Here is a 16,637-nt window from a genome sequence, read left to right as displayed (position 1 = left end):
AATGTGAGACTTAAAACATAATTTGTTGTCGAAGACCACACCCAAGTATTTATAACTGTCTACCTTCTCGATGGCAGCTGCTTTAATAAAAGTAGACGGGGGTTTGACGGAGACCATCATCCATCCACCCATCCATCCATCCATTCATCCACCCATCCATCCATCCACCCATTCATCATCCATCCAGCCACCGTCCATCTATCCATCCATCCATCCATCCACCCACCATCCATCCACCCACCCATCCATCCATCCATCCATCCATCCATCCATCCATCCATCCATCCATCCATCCATCCATCCATCCATTCACCCATCCATCATCTATCCAGCCACCGTCCATCCGTCCAGCCGTCCATTATCTGTTGCTTATCTGAGTTTGAGTTTGGGTGGGTGCTGGAGGGTCATTCCTTTCCACAGCTACTTCTTACAGCTCATGTGGGGAATCCTGCAGCGTTCCCTGGCCGGCTAAGACTTCTCATGGTGGGATATACCAGGACCATCTCACCAGAGAGGCTTCCAGGAAGCATCACTTCATCGGGACAGCACCTCTGAGCACACAACACGTCCAGCCTGGAAGCAGATGGACCAGGAAGCAGTAGAAGACACACCGGGTGCCTCCTGCCAGCTAAGAACAGGAAACTGAGGCTACAATTCACACACACTCACCAACACTGGACAATAGAAGATGGAGAAACGTTGCTGGTCTGATGAGTCTCCATTTCAGCTCCACATTCAGATGCTAGGCTCAGAATCTGCTGGAAACATCATGAAAACATGGATCCATCCTGCCTTGGATCAACGCTTCAGGCTGCTGCTGGTGTAATGGTGGGGGGAGATTTTCTTGGTCCACTTTGGGCCCCTTAGTACCAACGTGGCCTGGTTTAACCAGCACAGCCTACCTGAGTATTGTTGCTGACCATGTCCATCCCTTTATGACCACAGTGGAGCATCTTCTGATGCTACTTCCAGCAGGATAATGCACCATGTCACAAAGCTCAGATCATCTCCACTTTCTGCAGTTCAAGCATCATCATCATCAAGATCAGCATGTCGACATGCTAAGCTTCAACCTGCTCATCAATGATAACTGATGCTCAAATAAAGAGCCTATTGCTAGTTTTTTGTGATGCTACTTCAACTGCGTTGTTTATCCGACGTGGAGAAACTTCCACCAGCACGTAGAGCTGATGTTATCGCAGGTTATCTCCTTCTTTGGAACGATGTCTACAGCACGTGGACTGTCATAGCTGATGAACGAAAGGTAGTACAAATGTACTTTGACCAGTTTGTGGAAAATGTAACGCCTTAAGAAAACTCCATGCTACAAATTCCAAGAACAATTACAGGGAGACGGTGAAAGTTTTGATCAATTCTTGACCGAGTTGAGGCTCCCAGCTAAAGGAGCAGTTATCCCAACAGTGAGGAGATGATCACAGACAGAATTGTATTTCCAACCAACTCACTGTGGGTCCGTGGGAAACTGTCAGAGCCCTGACCTGACACTGGGAAAAGCCACAGGCATTGTGAGATCATGCGAGCTATCACAGATGCAGTTAAAGATCATGGCTTGCTGCCGACAGTCACTCGGTCTGCCCGCGCAATGAGCAAAAGATCTTCTGAGCCAGGTTCATCTCACCATAAAACTACCAGACACAACGCTGACACCAGCACTACTAAATGCATTAGTGGTGGTGGAAACACCCAAAACACAAAACCTTGGGGTGTGTCTAGACCCTCGCCCACTAAACAAAGCTGTCCAGAGACCCCATTACCCCTTGCCTACCCTTGGCCTATCACTCAGAGACTAGCCGGGGCACAGCGCTTCCATGTCCTGGATGCTAGATATGGAAACTAGCTGATAGAACTCGGTGAGGAGTCATTGCTTCAGCAGAGGTTTAAAGATAAATTTAAGCCAAGTGAAGGCAATGGAGACGGTTCAGGGTTCTACAGTGTTAATGATGTCAATGAAGATCAGTTTTACATCCAGTCAGATGAGCTGCTGAAACAGACTACAGTTTAAACCCACTTACATCAAGAATAAGACCTACATCCCCCATACAGAAACACTGGGTCTCAGTGTAGAATGTGAATAAAATAAGAACCTCATTTGCTCATCTTTTATTCCCAGTAGAAGATCAACAACATGTCAGAGGATGAAACAGAGACGTTTCACCATGTGATGAAAATATGAGCTGATAGTGAATCTGATGCAGCAACACGTCTGGAAAAAGTTGGAACCGGAGCAACAAAAGGCTGGAAAAGTCATTTAAAAACAAACATCACCACATTCCAACTGCTTCTAAAGCTGTGTCCAGGCAACATGTCCCCATAAATCACTCACACACACACACACACACACACACACACACACACACACACACACACACACACACACACACACACACACACACGCACACACACACACACACACACACACGCACACATGCTCTTCCAGCTCATTAAAGGTCCCATATTATACACTTTATTCCCAATCTGAGACCATTCATTAATATCTAAATGAAATATTTCCGCCATGGTATGGACAAATCGACCCTCAGTTTGAGTGCAGCGGCTTCTCTTCACCTCCCTCTTTTTAGTAGCTTCAGAAATGTGCCGTTTATGGTGGGCGGAACCCTGGTGGAGCAGCTCAGCTGTTGGCTCCGCCCATCGCATCGCCCGTCATGAGGTGATTGACAGGTTAATATATTTTCAAGCTATCAGACTAATAAGGCCGAAACGATAAAATAACTGCCAGCTCTTACCTCTCCAGCTGTGTCACGGACAGTTGGTATTGAACCTGGCTTCAGCTTCAAACGGTTGGCGAAGCCTGCTTTCCATGCCCCCATGTTGTGGAAACAGTCCTCTTTGAAATGCTGGCCACAGACATGCAAAACCTTTGGAAGTTTTCCGGGTACATTTCCTCCAAAAATAAAATTAATCCACTCAGTCCTCGTGGGTTCAGTGGATGGAAGTAAAAAAACGTTTTCGTGTTCATTTATGCAGCCACAAACAGAACAGTGCTTCTGTCGCTTAGCCATGTCCGCTAACGAGGGTTGCTGAAGAGGGAAAAACACTGGGCGCTAGGTGATTTTTAGAGGGCGGGCTTTGAGAGCCGGTAGACGGGTCCATCGCTCTGTGGGGAGTGGTTATTGTCCCTTATGACGTCATAACGTACACGCTTTCAAACAAGCTCATTTCAGCGCTTACTTCCCTAGAGGTGGAGCAGGGGGGAGAGAGAGCGCCTGAAAGAGTTTCACACTTACGGGTCTCCTACACATGCGGGGGGACCAGTATGACTGTTCCAAAACCATTAAAAAGTGAATTTTGCATAATATGGGACCTTTAAAGTGCTGAAAGTTTCTGTTAGTCTGCATCTCCACGGTAACTGCCAGTACATTCGGTTGGATGCTTTGTAACCATGGAATCCAGGTCCAGAGCGTCAGTTGAGGATTATGGGATGTCTGGTGTAAGTCAGGATGTGGGGAGCTGATGGGTTTGTGGTCCCTGAGTTCTGTCTGCAGGTCAGGCCGTCATCATCAGACGTTTCTACTTCCTGTTCAAATTTTTTTTAATTTTTTAATTTTTTTCTTCTTTCTTTCAGCCTGCCATTTATCTGTTCTTTCTTTCTTTCTTTCTTTCTTTCTTTCTTTCTTTCTTTCTTTCTTTCTTTCTTTCTTTCTTTCTTTCTTTCTTTCTTTCTCATATCATCCATCTTTTTGTCATTTTGTAGTCCGTTCTTACTTGATTTTCATTTTAGATCCTTTCATCTTCCATATTTATTGATTCTTTCATCCTTTTTTCTTTTCTTTCATCCCAATCTTCATTGAGTGATATTTTCACCTCAGGAGCTTCTGTAAAGATACTAACTCTGCTAACTGAGGAGAAACTGCAGACATCGGGTCCAGAACCGAGGAGGTCGGATCCAGTCCAAAATACTGGTTCAAAGAACCAGAAGTTATTGTGTCAAATCATGAGACAGAGGTCCAACATTTCACTCGTAAAGGGCTCCTTTGCCGCCCTACAGAGGTTCCTGTTGCTTAGCAACTACATCCACTCACCATAAAAGTTGGTGTGCTTGGTTTAAATTCAGACAAACTTCACCAGATCGGACCTGCAGTTCTGTTCTGCCACCTGTTTCATCCTGTAATATCTGAACAACACACATGCAGAGACCTGTATGCTGTTGCCATGACAACGCCTTCTTTTTGTGTGCAGATACAGCATAATGATTCATGCTTTCATCTGATCCTCATGTGCAGATTAAAGACAAACACACATGAATATTAACACAGTGAACCTGGTATGTTCCTCAGCAGCTGCAGCCACATGGATGATGAAAGACGATCCAGTTGGTTTAATGGAAGCCAGACTGGTGTAGTCGGCGTTCTGATGGTGCTGAATGTGTTTTCCAGCTCTGATCCATGTGAAGCTGTGGGCCATCGATCGGCAGTGTTTCCAGACCATCATGATGAGGACTGGACTCATCAAACATGCCGAGTACATGGACTTTCTGAAGAGGTGACCGACTCCCGAGCCTCCAGTCCAAACATCGACATACACACATCCAGTTAGTAACTGTGGGTTGAACTGGTTCCAACAGCCAATCAGAGAGCTGGTTTAGATCAGTCGTTCCACCTACCTGGAAAAAAACAAAACAAACTCTCACATCTTTCAATCCAGTGCAGAAAAGTTGGTACAAGTGTTCACGTTAAGCACATTAATCTCAGGTTTGCCTCAGAAACATGACGTTAATCTCAGGTTTCCCTCAGAAACATGACGTTAATCTCAGGTTTCCCTCAGAAACATGATGTTAATCTCAGGTTTCCCTCAGAAACATGACGTTAATCTCAGGTTTCCATCAGAAACATGACGTTAATCTCAGGTTTCCCTCAGAAACATGAAGTTAATCTCAAGTTTCCCTCAGAAACATGATGTTAATCTCAGGTTTCCCTCAGAAACATGACGTTAATCTCAGGTTTCCATCAGAAACATGACGTTAGTCTCAGGTTTCCATCAGAAACATGACGTTAATCTCAGGTTTCCATCAGAAACATGACGTTAATCTCAGGTTTCCATCAGAAACATGACGTTAATCTCAGGTTTCCATCAGAAACGTGACGTTAGTCTCAGGTTTCCCTCAGAAACATGACGTTAATCTCAGGTTTCCATCAGAAACATGACGTTAATCTCAGGTTTCCATCAGAAACGTGACGTTAATCTCAGGTTTCCATCAGAAACATGACGTTAATCTCAGGTTTCCATCAGAAACGTGACGTTAGTCTCAGGTTTCCCTCAGAAACATGACGTTAATCTCAGGTTTCCCTCAGAAACTTGACGTTAATCTCAGGTTTCCATCAGAAACATGACGTTAATCTCAGGTTTCCCTCAGAAACATGACGTTAATCTCAGGTTTCCATCAGAAACATGACGTTAATCTCAGGTTTCCCTCAGAAACATGACGTTAATCTCAGGTTTCCATCAGAAACATGACGTTAATCTCAGGTTTCCATCAGAAACATGACGTTAATCTCAGGTTTCCATCAGAAACATGACGTTAATCTCAGGTTTCCCTCAGAAACATGACGTTAATCTCAGGTTTCCCTCAGAAACATGACGTTAGTCTCAGGTTTCCATCAGAAACATGACGTTAGTCTCAGGTTTCCATCAGAAACATGACGTTAATCTCAGGTTTCCATCAGAAACATGACGTTAATCTCAGGTTTCCCTCAGAAACATGACGTTAATCTCAGGTTTCCATCAGAAACATGACGTTAATCTCAGGTTTCCATCAGAAACATGACGTTAGTCTCAGGTTTCCATCAGAAACATGACGTTAGTCTCAGGTTTCCATCAGAAACATGACATTAATCTCAGGTTTCCCTCAGAAACATGACGTTAATCTCAGGTTTCCATCAGAAACATGACGTTAATCTCAGGTTTCCATCAGAAACATGACGTTAATCTCAGGTTTCCATCAGAAACATGACGTTAATCTCAGGTTTCCCTCAGAAACATGACGTTAATCTCAGGTTTCCCTCAGAAACATGACGTTAATCTCAGGTTTCCATCAGAAACATGACGTTAGTCTCAGGTTTCCCTCAGAAACATGACGTTAATCTCAGGTTTCCATCAGAAACATGACGTTAATCTCAGGTTTCCCTCAGAAACATGAAGTTATTCTCAGGTTTCCATCAGAAACATGACGTTAATCTCAGGTTTCCATCAGAAACATGACGTTAATCTCAGGTTTCCCTCAGAAACATGACGTTAATCTCAGGTTTCCATCAGAAACATGACGTTAGTCTCAGGTTTCCATCAGAAACATGACGTTAGTCTCAGGTTTCCATCAGAAACATGACATTAATCTCAGGTTTCCCTCAGAAACATGACGTTAATCTCAGGTTTCCATCAGAAACATGACGTTAATCTCAGGTTTCCCTCAGAAACATGACGTTAATCTCAGGTTTCCCTCAGAAACATGACGTTAATCTCAGGTTTCCATCAGAAACATGACGTTAGTCTCAGGTTTCCCTCAGAAACATGAAGTTAATCTCAGGTTTCCATCAGAAACATGACGTTAGTCTCAGGTTTCCATCAGAAACATGACGTTAATCTCAGGTTTCCATCAGAAACATGACGTTAATCTCAGGTTTCCCTCAGAAACATGACGTTAATCTCAGGTTTCCCTCAGAAACATGACATTAATCTCAGGTTTCCATCAGAAACATGACGTTAATCTCAGGTTTCCATCAGAAACATGACGTTAATCTCAGGTTTCCCTCAGAAACATGACGTTAATCTCAGGTTTCCCTCAGAAACATGACGTTAATCTCAGGTTTCCCTCAGAAACATGACGTTAATCTCAGGTTTCCATCAGAAACATGACGTTAATCTCAGGTTTCCCTCAGAAACATGACGTTAATCTCAGGTTTCCATTAGAAACATGACGTTAATCTCAGGTTTCCATCAGAAACATGACGTTAATCTCAGGTTTCCATCAGAAACATGACGTTAATCTCAGGTTTCCCTCAGAAACATGACATTAATCTCAGGTTTCCATCAGAAACATGACGTTAATCTCAGGTTTCCATCAGAAACATGACGTTAGTCTCAGGTTTCCCTCAGAAACATGAAGTTAATCTCAGGTTTCCATCAGAAACATGACGTTAATCTCAGGTTTCCCTCAGAAACATGACATTAATCTCAGGTTTCCATCAGAAACATGACGTTAATCTCAGGTTTCCATCAGAAACATGACGTTAATCTCAGGTTTCCCTCAGAAACATGACGTTAATCTCAGGTTTCCCTCAGAAACATGACGTTAATCTCAGGTTTCCCTCAGAAACATGACGTTAATCTCAGGTTTCCATCAGAAACATGACGTTAATCTCAGGTTTCCCTCAGAAACATGACGTTAATCTCAGGTTTCCATTAGAAACATGACGTTAATCTCAGGTTTCCATCAGAAACATGACGTTAATCTCAGGTTTCCATCAGAAACATGACGTTAATCTCAGGTTTCCATCAGAAACATGACGTTAATCTCAGGTTTCCATCAGAAACATGACGTTAGTCTCAGGTTTCCATCAGAAACATGACGTTAGTCTCAGGTTTCCCTCAGAAACATGAAGTTAATCTCAGGTTTCCATCAGAAACATGACGTTAGTCTCAGGTTTCCATCAGAAACATGACGTTAATCTCAGGTTTCCATCAGAAACATGACGTTAATCTCAGGTTTCCCTCAGAAACATGACGTTAATCTCAGGTTTCCCTCAGAAACATGACATTAATCTCAGGTTTCCATCAGAAACATGACGTTAATCTCAGGTTTCCATCAGAAACATGACGTTAATCTCAGGTTTCCCTCAGAAACATGACGTTAATCTCAGGTTTCCCTCAGAAACATGACGTTAATCTCAGGTTTCCCTCAGAAACATGACGTTAATCTCAGGTTTCCATCAGAAACATGACGTTAATCTCAGGTTTCCCTCAGAAACATGACGTTAATCTCAGGTTTCCATTAGAAACATGACGTTAATCTCAGGTTTCCATCAGAAACATGACGTTAATCTCAGGTTTCCATCAGAAACATGACGTTAATCTCAGGTTTCCATCAGAAACATGACGTTAATCTCAGGTTTCCATCAGAAACATGACGTTAGTCTCAGGTTTCCATCAGAAACATGACGTTAATCTCAGGTTTCCCTCAGAAACGTGACGTTAACCTCAGGTTTCCATCAGAAACGTGACGTTAATCTCAGGTTTCCATCAGAAACGTGACGTTAATCTCAGGTTTCCATCAGAAACATGACGTTAGTCTCAGGTTTCCATCAGAAATGTGACGTTAATCTCAGGTGTCCCTCAGAAACATGACGTTAATCTCAGGTTTCCATCAGAAACGTGACGTTAATCTCAGGTTTCCCTCAGAAACATGACGTTAATCTCAGGTTTCCATCAGAAACATGACGTTAATCTCAGGTTTCCCTCAGAAACATGACGTTAATCTCAGGTTTCCATCAGAAACATGACGTTAATCTCAGGTTTCCCTCAGAAACATGACATTAATCTCAGGTTTCCATCAGAAACATGACGTTAGTCTCAGGTTTCCATCAGAAACGTGACGTTAATCTCAGGTTTCCATCAGAAACGTGACGTTAATCTCAGGTTTCCATCAAAAACGTGACGTTAATCTCAGGTTTCTATCAGAAACGTGACGTTAATCTCAGGTTTCCATCAGAAACATGACGTTAGTCTCAGGTTTCCATCAGAAATGTGACGTTAATCTCAGGTGTCCCTCAGAAACATGACGTTAATCTCAGGTTTCCCTCAGAAACATGACGTTAATCTCAGGTTTCCATCAGAAACATGACGTTAATCTCAGGTTTCCATCAGAAACATGACGTTAATCTCAGGTTTCCATCAGAAACATGACGTTAATCTCAGGTTTCCCTCAGAAACATGACGTTAATCTCAGGTTTCCATCAGAAACATGACGTTAATCTCAGGTTTCCATCAGAAACATGACGTTAGTCTCAGGTTTCCATCAGAAACATGACGTTAATCTCAGGTTTCCATCAGAAACATGACGTTAATCTCAGGTTTCCATCAGAAACATGACGTTAGTCTCAGGTTTCCATCAGAAACATGACGTTAATCTCAGGTTTCCATCAGAAACATGACGTTAATCTCAGGTTTCCCTCAGAAACATGACGTTAATCTCAGGTTCCCATCAGAAACATGACGTTAATCTCAGGTTTCCATCAGAAACATGACGTTAATCTCAGGTTTCCCTCAGAAACATGACGTTAATCTCAGGTTTCCATCAGAAACATGACGTTAATCTCAGGTTTCCATCAGAAACATGACGTTAATCTCAGGTTTCCATCAGAGACATGACGTTAATCTCAAGTTTCCATCACAAACATGACGTTAATCTCAGGTTTCCATCAGAAACATGACGTTAATCTCAGGTTTCCATAAGAAACATGACGTTAATCTCAGGTTTCCATCAGAAACATGACGTTAATCTCAGAAACATGACGTTAGTCTCAGGTTTCCATCAGAAACATGACGTTAATCTCAGGTTTCCATCAGAAACATGACGTTAGTCTCAGGTTTCCATCAGAAACGTGACGTTAATCTCAGGTTTCCATCAGAAACATTACGTTAATCTCAGGTTTCCCTCAGAAACATGACGTTAATCTCAGGTTTCCATCAGAAACATGACGTTAATCTCAGGTTTCCATCAGAAACATGACGTTAATCTCAGAAACATGACGTTAGTCTCAGGTTTCCATCAGAAACATGACGTTAATCTCAGGTTTCCATCAGAAACATGACGTTAGTCTCAGGTTTCCATCAGAAACATGACGTTAATCTCAGGTTTCCCTCAGAAACATGACGTTAATCTCAGGTTTCCATCAGAAACATGACGTTAATCTCAGGTTTCCCTCAGAAACATGACGTTAATCTCAGGTTTCCCTCAGAAACATGACGTTAATCTCAGGTTTCCCTCAGAAACATGACGTTAATCTCAAGTTTCCATCAGAAACATGACGTTAATCTCAGGTTTCCCTCAGAAACATGACGTTAATCTCAGGTTTCCCTCAGAAACATGACGTTAATCTCAGGTTTCCCTCAGAAACATGACGTTAATCTCAAGTTTCCATCACAAACATGACGTTAATCTCAGGTTTCCATCACAAACATGACGTTAATCTCAGGTTTCCATCAGAAACATGACGTTAATCTCAGGTTTCCCTCAGAAACACGAAGTTAATCTCAGGTGTCCAGGATTCCCTGTATTATGTTCACAACAACAAAATCTGTGTCTGCAGCGTTCCGACCTTCCAGGGTCTTTCTGAGGAAACTCTCAGTAAGCTGGCTGATGTCATGGAGGAGGTGAGGCTTTCACCATGTCTTCTTCTGTGGTGGCGTCCTGCTGTAAACCATCCAGTTAGAAAATGTTTTACTGCATTCAGACTCACTACGAAGATGGAGAGTACATCATCAGACAGGGAGCTCGAGGAGACACCTTCTTCATCATCAGCAAGGGGAAGGTCAGCATCTTCCTCCTTCACGCTGATCTCATCATTATGGATCTGCTGAGTTGTCCTCATCATCTGTTGACCGCATCCCCTGCAGGTGGACGTGACCCAGGGGGATTCAGTCAATCAGGAGCCAATACACCTGCGGGAGCTCAGCAGAGGAGAGTGGTTTGGCGAAAGAGCGCTGCAAGGGTAAGTTCATGTGACCCAACGCCATTAGTTTTTCCTCAAACTCTTCCAGAAGTTTTTTCTTCAAACAGAAAAACTTCAGACTTTTAGGGGTTTTATCCTGGGGAGTGTGGGGAGAAGTGATGGGAGGATCATTTTCAAACATCCACAGAATCACTCACAGCTTCCATTTTGAGCTGATTTAAACATTCTGAATGGTTTGTGAGTTGGTCAGAAATCCCCCCTCCCTTCATCTACATAATGGTATGATCCCATTCTGTTCTCACATGTGGTTGGCTGCATGGTCCATCAAACAACAGTCCTGCCCCTTTTTGCATGGACTCTTTACGGAGCAGGAGAGGCCGCATCGTGTTCAGCTTCATTAGAACCAGAGCGGCTCTACACGGCGGAGCGTGTCCAAGCCGAAGTTCTGCTTACCACACTTTATTTTAAATATTTCATTTTCAGAATATTTACAGAATCCATCAGGAAATGTGGAAAACACTTCACACATGTTCAGACTTTTAAACATTTTTAGAACTTTTCTGATTCTTATTTTTATTTGTATGTTTGTGAAATGTTTCATGTTTAGTCCACTTTTTACTGAATGTGTTTTCTTTCTGAACATAAAGACATTCTTACAAATACATAAAAAATGTATAAAATATGGTCATATAACCAACAGTATGCTGGTCACATGACCAATGTCGGTCATGTGACCTTCTTTCAGGTGAGGATAAGTCCAGTTAGGTGGTGAAATCCTGGTGGTAGGAATTCTAGATGATGTTGGAAAATGAGTAAGTTTGGAAGTAAAGAAAAGGTTTTCTCAGAAGTTTTTTTACGTGTGTCGTTCGTGTGTGTGTTTGTGTGTGTGTGTTAACAGGGAGGACGTGAGAACAGCCAACGTCATTGCCGCTGGGACCGTCACCTGCCTGGTCATCGATAGAGAGTGAGTGTTCTTTCCTGACACACTTAAACTGAGATTGATCAGCTGATCAGTCAGTTCGATCAGCTGCTTCTGTGTCTCGGTTTCTCTGTGAAATGTCCCTTTACAGCTGAGTCTGGGTTTCTGGGTCTGATCCTGTCAGACTGTTTAAACCTGCAGCGTGATGCTGCCCTCTGCTGGTCATCATCACAAACTGCACACTAAACCAAATGGCTTCAAGCAGATACGAGTTCGGGATCAGGAGGATTTTACAGACCTGCAGCAAGCGTCTGTTGAGATAATCAAGGATTTTAACAATTATGTCAGCAGTTAATCCAATAAGATGAGAAATACAACCCCAATTCCAAAAAAGTCGTAAAGTTTACTGTCACAGATATCAACATCCGGCACCCGGTGACAGCATGTTGACACGCAGTTAGCTAGCATGACGGGGGCGCCATGAAAAACAGCAAAGCCCTACATTTCCATCCACAATGTCCAGGATGTTCAACATCTGTTGGACCAAAGTTTTTGATGCTGGTTAATTATAATTAGCCTGAATAAAAAGCCCAAACCTGTGAGCATAATCTAACCCTGAATAAGGTTAAAAAGCTTGCTGATCACTGGCCTACAATATAAATCATTAGAAGGAATCTCTGTGTGCATGGGACAAGGCTGGATGCTGGTGTTCTCAGGCAGCACTGCATTAACCCTGTTTCTGACTAAACTGTAAAAAAGAGCAACATAAATGATGTCTTTTCCTCCTCAGCTCATTCAAGCATCTGATTGGTGGACTGGATGACGTTTCCAGCAAAGCCTACGATGACGCTGAAGCTAAAGCCAAGTAGGTGTAACACACAACCTCAGTTTTCCAGCACCTGCGTGACTTAAATCACAACATTAAGACTTCCTAGAGGACTTCTGACAGCAGATAGTTAACTTTTCCACGTTTAAAACACCTTTCCTGAAGTTGGATATTTTGGGACTAAATAACATTAGCTTGAATGTGAAACCTGGTGTGGTGGTTGAGTTGTGATGACCTCGGTCATTTTTGCTCCAACATGTTTGTGGATGTTTACAACAGAAACTGGATACTCAGCTTATGTAAGAGCAGCTAATAATACCGGCTGCAGCGAGGAGCAGACTGGGTGGTCATTTCTACAACACCAAAAAAGACATTTTTCTAGACTCAACAAAGCAAAGATAAAAAGTAAAAAAAAAAAATCAAACCAATGACAGAGTATGACTGTTGTACTCAGCAAAGATGGGGAGGTTTTTATATTTCTTTTGGTGCTTCCAATAGTTTTTGTTTGATAGAAATTTCCTGTGCATGTCTGGGCCCCCCTCCCGTGGGCTCACCACCTGCAGGAGGGGCCATAGGGGTGCCGTGTGAGCTGGGTGGCTGCCAGAGGCGGGGACCCTGGTGGTCTGATCCTCGGCTGCAGAAGCTAGCTCTAGGGACGTGGAATGTCACCTCTCTGGCGGGGAAGGAGCCTAAGCTGGTGCGCGAGGTTGAGCGGTTCCGGCTAGATATAGTTGGATGTTGCGTCCGGTTTTCAAGGGGTATGAACGGGGTGCAACATAAACAACAGTCGTGGACAGATGTACAAATGAAACACGGTATTTTATTGTGATGAGTATAAATATAGGATAAAACAGGAAGTCAAACAAATAAAATAGGAAGTGAAACATGAATAGTGTTGGGGTTGGTGAAACTGCTGAAAGAAACACAAAAAGGGGATTACTAAACCTTAACCAAAATCCGCTGAGTAAATTAAACTAAGACAAATTCATATAAACAAAGGTGTGCCCCTAACTCAGCGTCATAACTAAACAACAAAACTGCAGCAGTTCCAATAAACTAATGTGACCGTTGTCACAAATAAAACACACTAACCTAGCCCAACACAACCTAAACAAAGTTAAACACCAAAATTAATAAAACTGGCAGAACACATAATAACTCAAAGCACAACTCAAACCAAAACTGTGTGTATACAAAGGCAAGCCCACACCAACAAGACTATTACAAAATCCCCAAAGGGAAAGTAGTGCCACCATAAGTCTGCCAGAGTGAGGAGAAGCAGCCTGTGCTATCTAGCTTCTCCCTCTCGAATGAGCTCTGCAGCAGTCCTTTATTTCCTGATCTCCAACCAAGCTGCCTTATGATTGGCTGGGCGTTGAGTCAATCAGCGGGGAGGAGACCAGGGTGTGTCTGAACCAGCCAGTCCAAACAGACCTCCAGGCCAGGCAATAACCATCAGGATGAGCCACAGCTGCTGGCAATGAGCAGCGGCCGTAACATTGGACTCACCTCGACGTACGACTTGGGCTCTGGAACTACTGTCCTTGAGAAGGGCTGGACCCTCTTCCATTCTGGAGTTGCTCCCGGTGAGAGGTGCCGAGCAGGTGGGGGCATGCTCATTGCCCCCCGACTTGGCGCCTGCATGTTGGGGTTTACCCCGGTGGGCGAAAGGGTAGCCTCCCTCCGCCTCCAGGTGGGGGGACGGGTCCTGAGCGTTTGTGCTTATTCACCAAACAGCAGTTCAGAGTACCCACCCTTTTTGGAGTCCTTGGAGGGGGTGTTGGAGAGCACTCCTGCCAGGGACTCCCTCGTTCTGCTGGAGGACTTCAATGCTCACATGGGCAATGACAGCGAGACCTGGAGGGGCGTGATTGGGAGGAACGGCCCCCCTAATCTAAATCTGAGTGGTGTTTTGTTGCTGGACTTTTGTGCTCGTCATGGATTGTCCACACCTTGTTCAGATATAAGAGTGTCCACATGTGCACTTAGCACCAGGACACTCTAGGCCGCAGTTCGATGATCGACTTTGTAGTTCTTACAGCTTGTGTGTGTCCAGAGGATGATGCCACATTTTATTTCAGTCAAAGTGCACAGATAATTTCCTACATCGTTTTTATTGTAAGAAATATTATCCACCATTCACTCTGACCATTAAAACAATCATTAAATTTATCCTAAATCTTTTTTATGATGTTATCCACCATTCACTCTGTATCAAGTATGTAAGTAAGGTAATCAAGACAGAAAAAGAGGCGACAACCTTTTTAAAATTAAATGTAACATTGCCGTTGATCGTTACATTTCATAAAGATACTGGCATGTCCATAGTGGCGTTTGAAGAACATAACTTTAACATTTGTGGACTCTGACCGTTGCTGGTTTAAAGTTTGTGGACGCTGACCGCTGCTGGTTTAACGTTTGTGGACTCTGACCGCTGCTGGTTTAACGTTTGTGGACTCTGACCGCTGCTGGTTTAAAGTTTGTGGACTCTGACCGCTGCTGATTTAACGTTTGTGGACTCTGACAGCTGCTGGTTTAACGTTTGTGGACCCTGACCGCTGCTGGTTTAACGTCTGTGGACTCTGACCGCTGCTGGTTTAACGTTTGTGGACCCTGACCGCTGCTGGTTTAACGTCTGTGGACTCTGACCGCTGCTGGTTTAACGTTTGTGGACTCTGACCGCTGCTGGTTTGATGTATGTGGACCCTGACCGCTGCTGGTTTAAGGTTTGTGGACTCTGACCGCTGCTGGTTTAACGTTTGTGGACTCTGACCGCTGCTGGTTTAACGTTTGTGGACCCTGACCGCTGCTGGTTTAACGTCTGTGGACTCTGACCGCTGCTGGTTTAACGTTTGTGGACCCTGACCGCTGCTGGTTTAACGTCTGTGGACTCTGACCGCTGCTGGTTTAACGTTTGTGGACCCTGACCGCTGCTGGTTTAACGTCTGTGGACTCTGACCGCTGCTGGTTTAACGTTTGTGGACTCTGACCGCTGCTGGTTTAACGTTTGTGGACCCTAACCGCTGCTGGTTTAAAACCTCTGACCCCTGCTGGTTTAACGTTTGTGGACTCTGACCGATGCTGGTTTAACGTTTGTGGACCCTGACCCCTGCTGGTTTAACGTCTGTGGACTCTGACCCCTGCTGGTTTAATGTTTGTGGACTCTGACCGCTGCTGGTTTAACGTTTGTGGACTCTGACCGATGCTGGTTTAACGTCTGTGGACTCTGACCCCTGCTGGTTTAATGTTTGTGGACTCTGACCCCTTCTGGTTTAACGTTTGTGGACCCTGACCGCTGCTGGTTTAAAGCCTCTGACCCCTGCTGGTTTAACGTCTGTGGACTCTGACCGCTGCTGGTTTAACGTCTGTGGACTCTGACCGCTGCTGGTTGAATGTCTGTGGACCCTGACCGCTGCTGGTTTAACGTCTGTGGACTCTGACCGCTGCTGCTTATACGTCTGTGGACTCTGACCGCTGCTGGTTTAACGTTTGTGGACTCTGACCGCTGCTGGTTTAACGTCTGTGGACTCTGACCGCTGCTGGTTTAACGTTTGTGGACTCTGACCGTTGCTGGTTTAACGTTTGTGGACTCTGACCGCTGCTGGTTTAACGTCTGTGGACTGTGACCGCTGCTGGTTTAACGTTTGTGGACCCTGACCGCTGTTGGTTTAACGTCTGTGGACTCTGACCGCTGCTGGTTTAACATTTGTGGACCCTGACTGCTGCTGGTTTGACGTCTGTGGACCCTAACCGCTGCTGGTTTAAAGTTTGTGGACTCTAACCGCTGCTGGTTTAACGTTTGTGGAATCTGACCGCTGCTGGTTTAACGTTTGTGGACCCTGACCGCTGCTGGTTTAATGTATGTGGACCCTGACCGCTGCTGGTTTAACGTTTGTGGACCCTGACCGCTGCTGGTTTAACATTTGTTGACTCTGACCGTTGCTGGTTTAAACTTTGTGGACTCTGACCGCTGCTGGTTTAATGTTTGTGGACTCTGACCGCTGCTGGTTTAACCTTTATGGACTCTGACCGCTGCTGGTTTAACCTTTATGGACTCTGACCGCTGCTGGTTTAACGTTTGTGGACTCTGACCGCTGCTGGTTTAACGTTTGTGGACCCTGACCGCTGCTGGTTTAAAGCCTCTGACCCCTGCTGGTTCAACGTCTGTGGACTCTGACCGCTGCTGGTT

General features: G+C 44.3%; 1 protein-coding gene across 2 annotated transcripts in view; it reads left to right on the top strand.

The window, feature by feature from the left end:
• Positions 1-16,637, top strand: part of LOC121632602 (cGMP-dependent protein kinase 1-like) — a 75,962-nt gene that overhangs the window by 37,990 nt on the left and 21,335 nt on the right. For both annotated transcript variants that reach the window (XM_041974233.1, XM_041974235.1), the window contains 6 exons: positions 4,416-4,521; positions 10,341-10,404; positions 10,485-10,562; positions 10,648-10,742; positions 11,602-11,667; positions 12,413-12,487. In XM_041974233.1, coding sequence (XP_041830167.1) covers positions 4,416-4,521; positions 10,341-10,404; positions 10,485-10,562; positions 10,648-10,742; positions 11,602-11,667; positions 12,413-12,487 — 484 coding nt within the window. The remainder of the gene's footprint in view (positions 1-4,415; positions 4,522-10,340; positions 10,405-10,484; positions 10,563-10,647; positions 10,743-11,601; positions 11,668-12,412; positions 12,488-16,637) is intronic.

This window comes from Melanotaenia boesemani, chromosome 21 (genome assembly GCF_017639745.1).
Source record: "Melanotaenia boesemani isolate fMelBoe1 chromosome 21, fMelBoe1.pri, whole genome shotgun sequence".
Classification (NCBI taxonomy): domain Eukaryota; kingdom Metazoa; phylum Chordata; class Actinopteri; order Atheriniformes; family Melanotaeniidae; genus Melanotaenia; species Melanotaenia boesemani.
The sequence above is the reverse complement of the archived record's forward strand: the minus strand, read 5'-3'. Positions and strand labels throughout refer to the sequence as shown.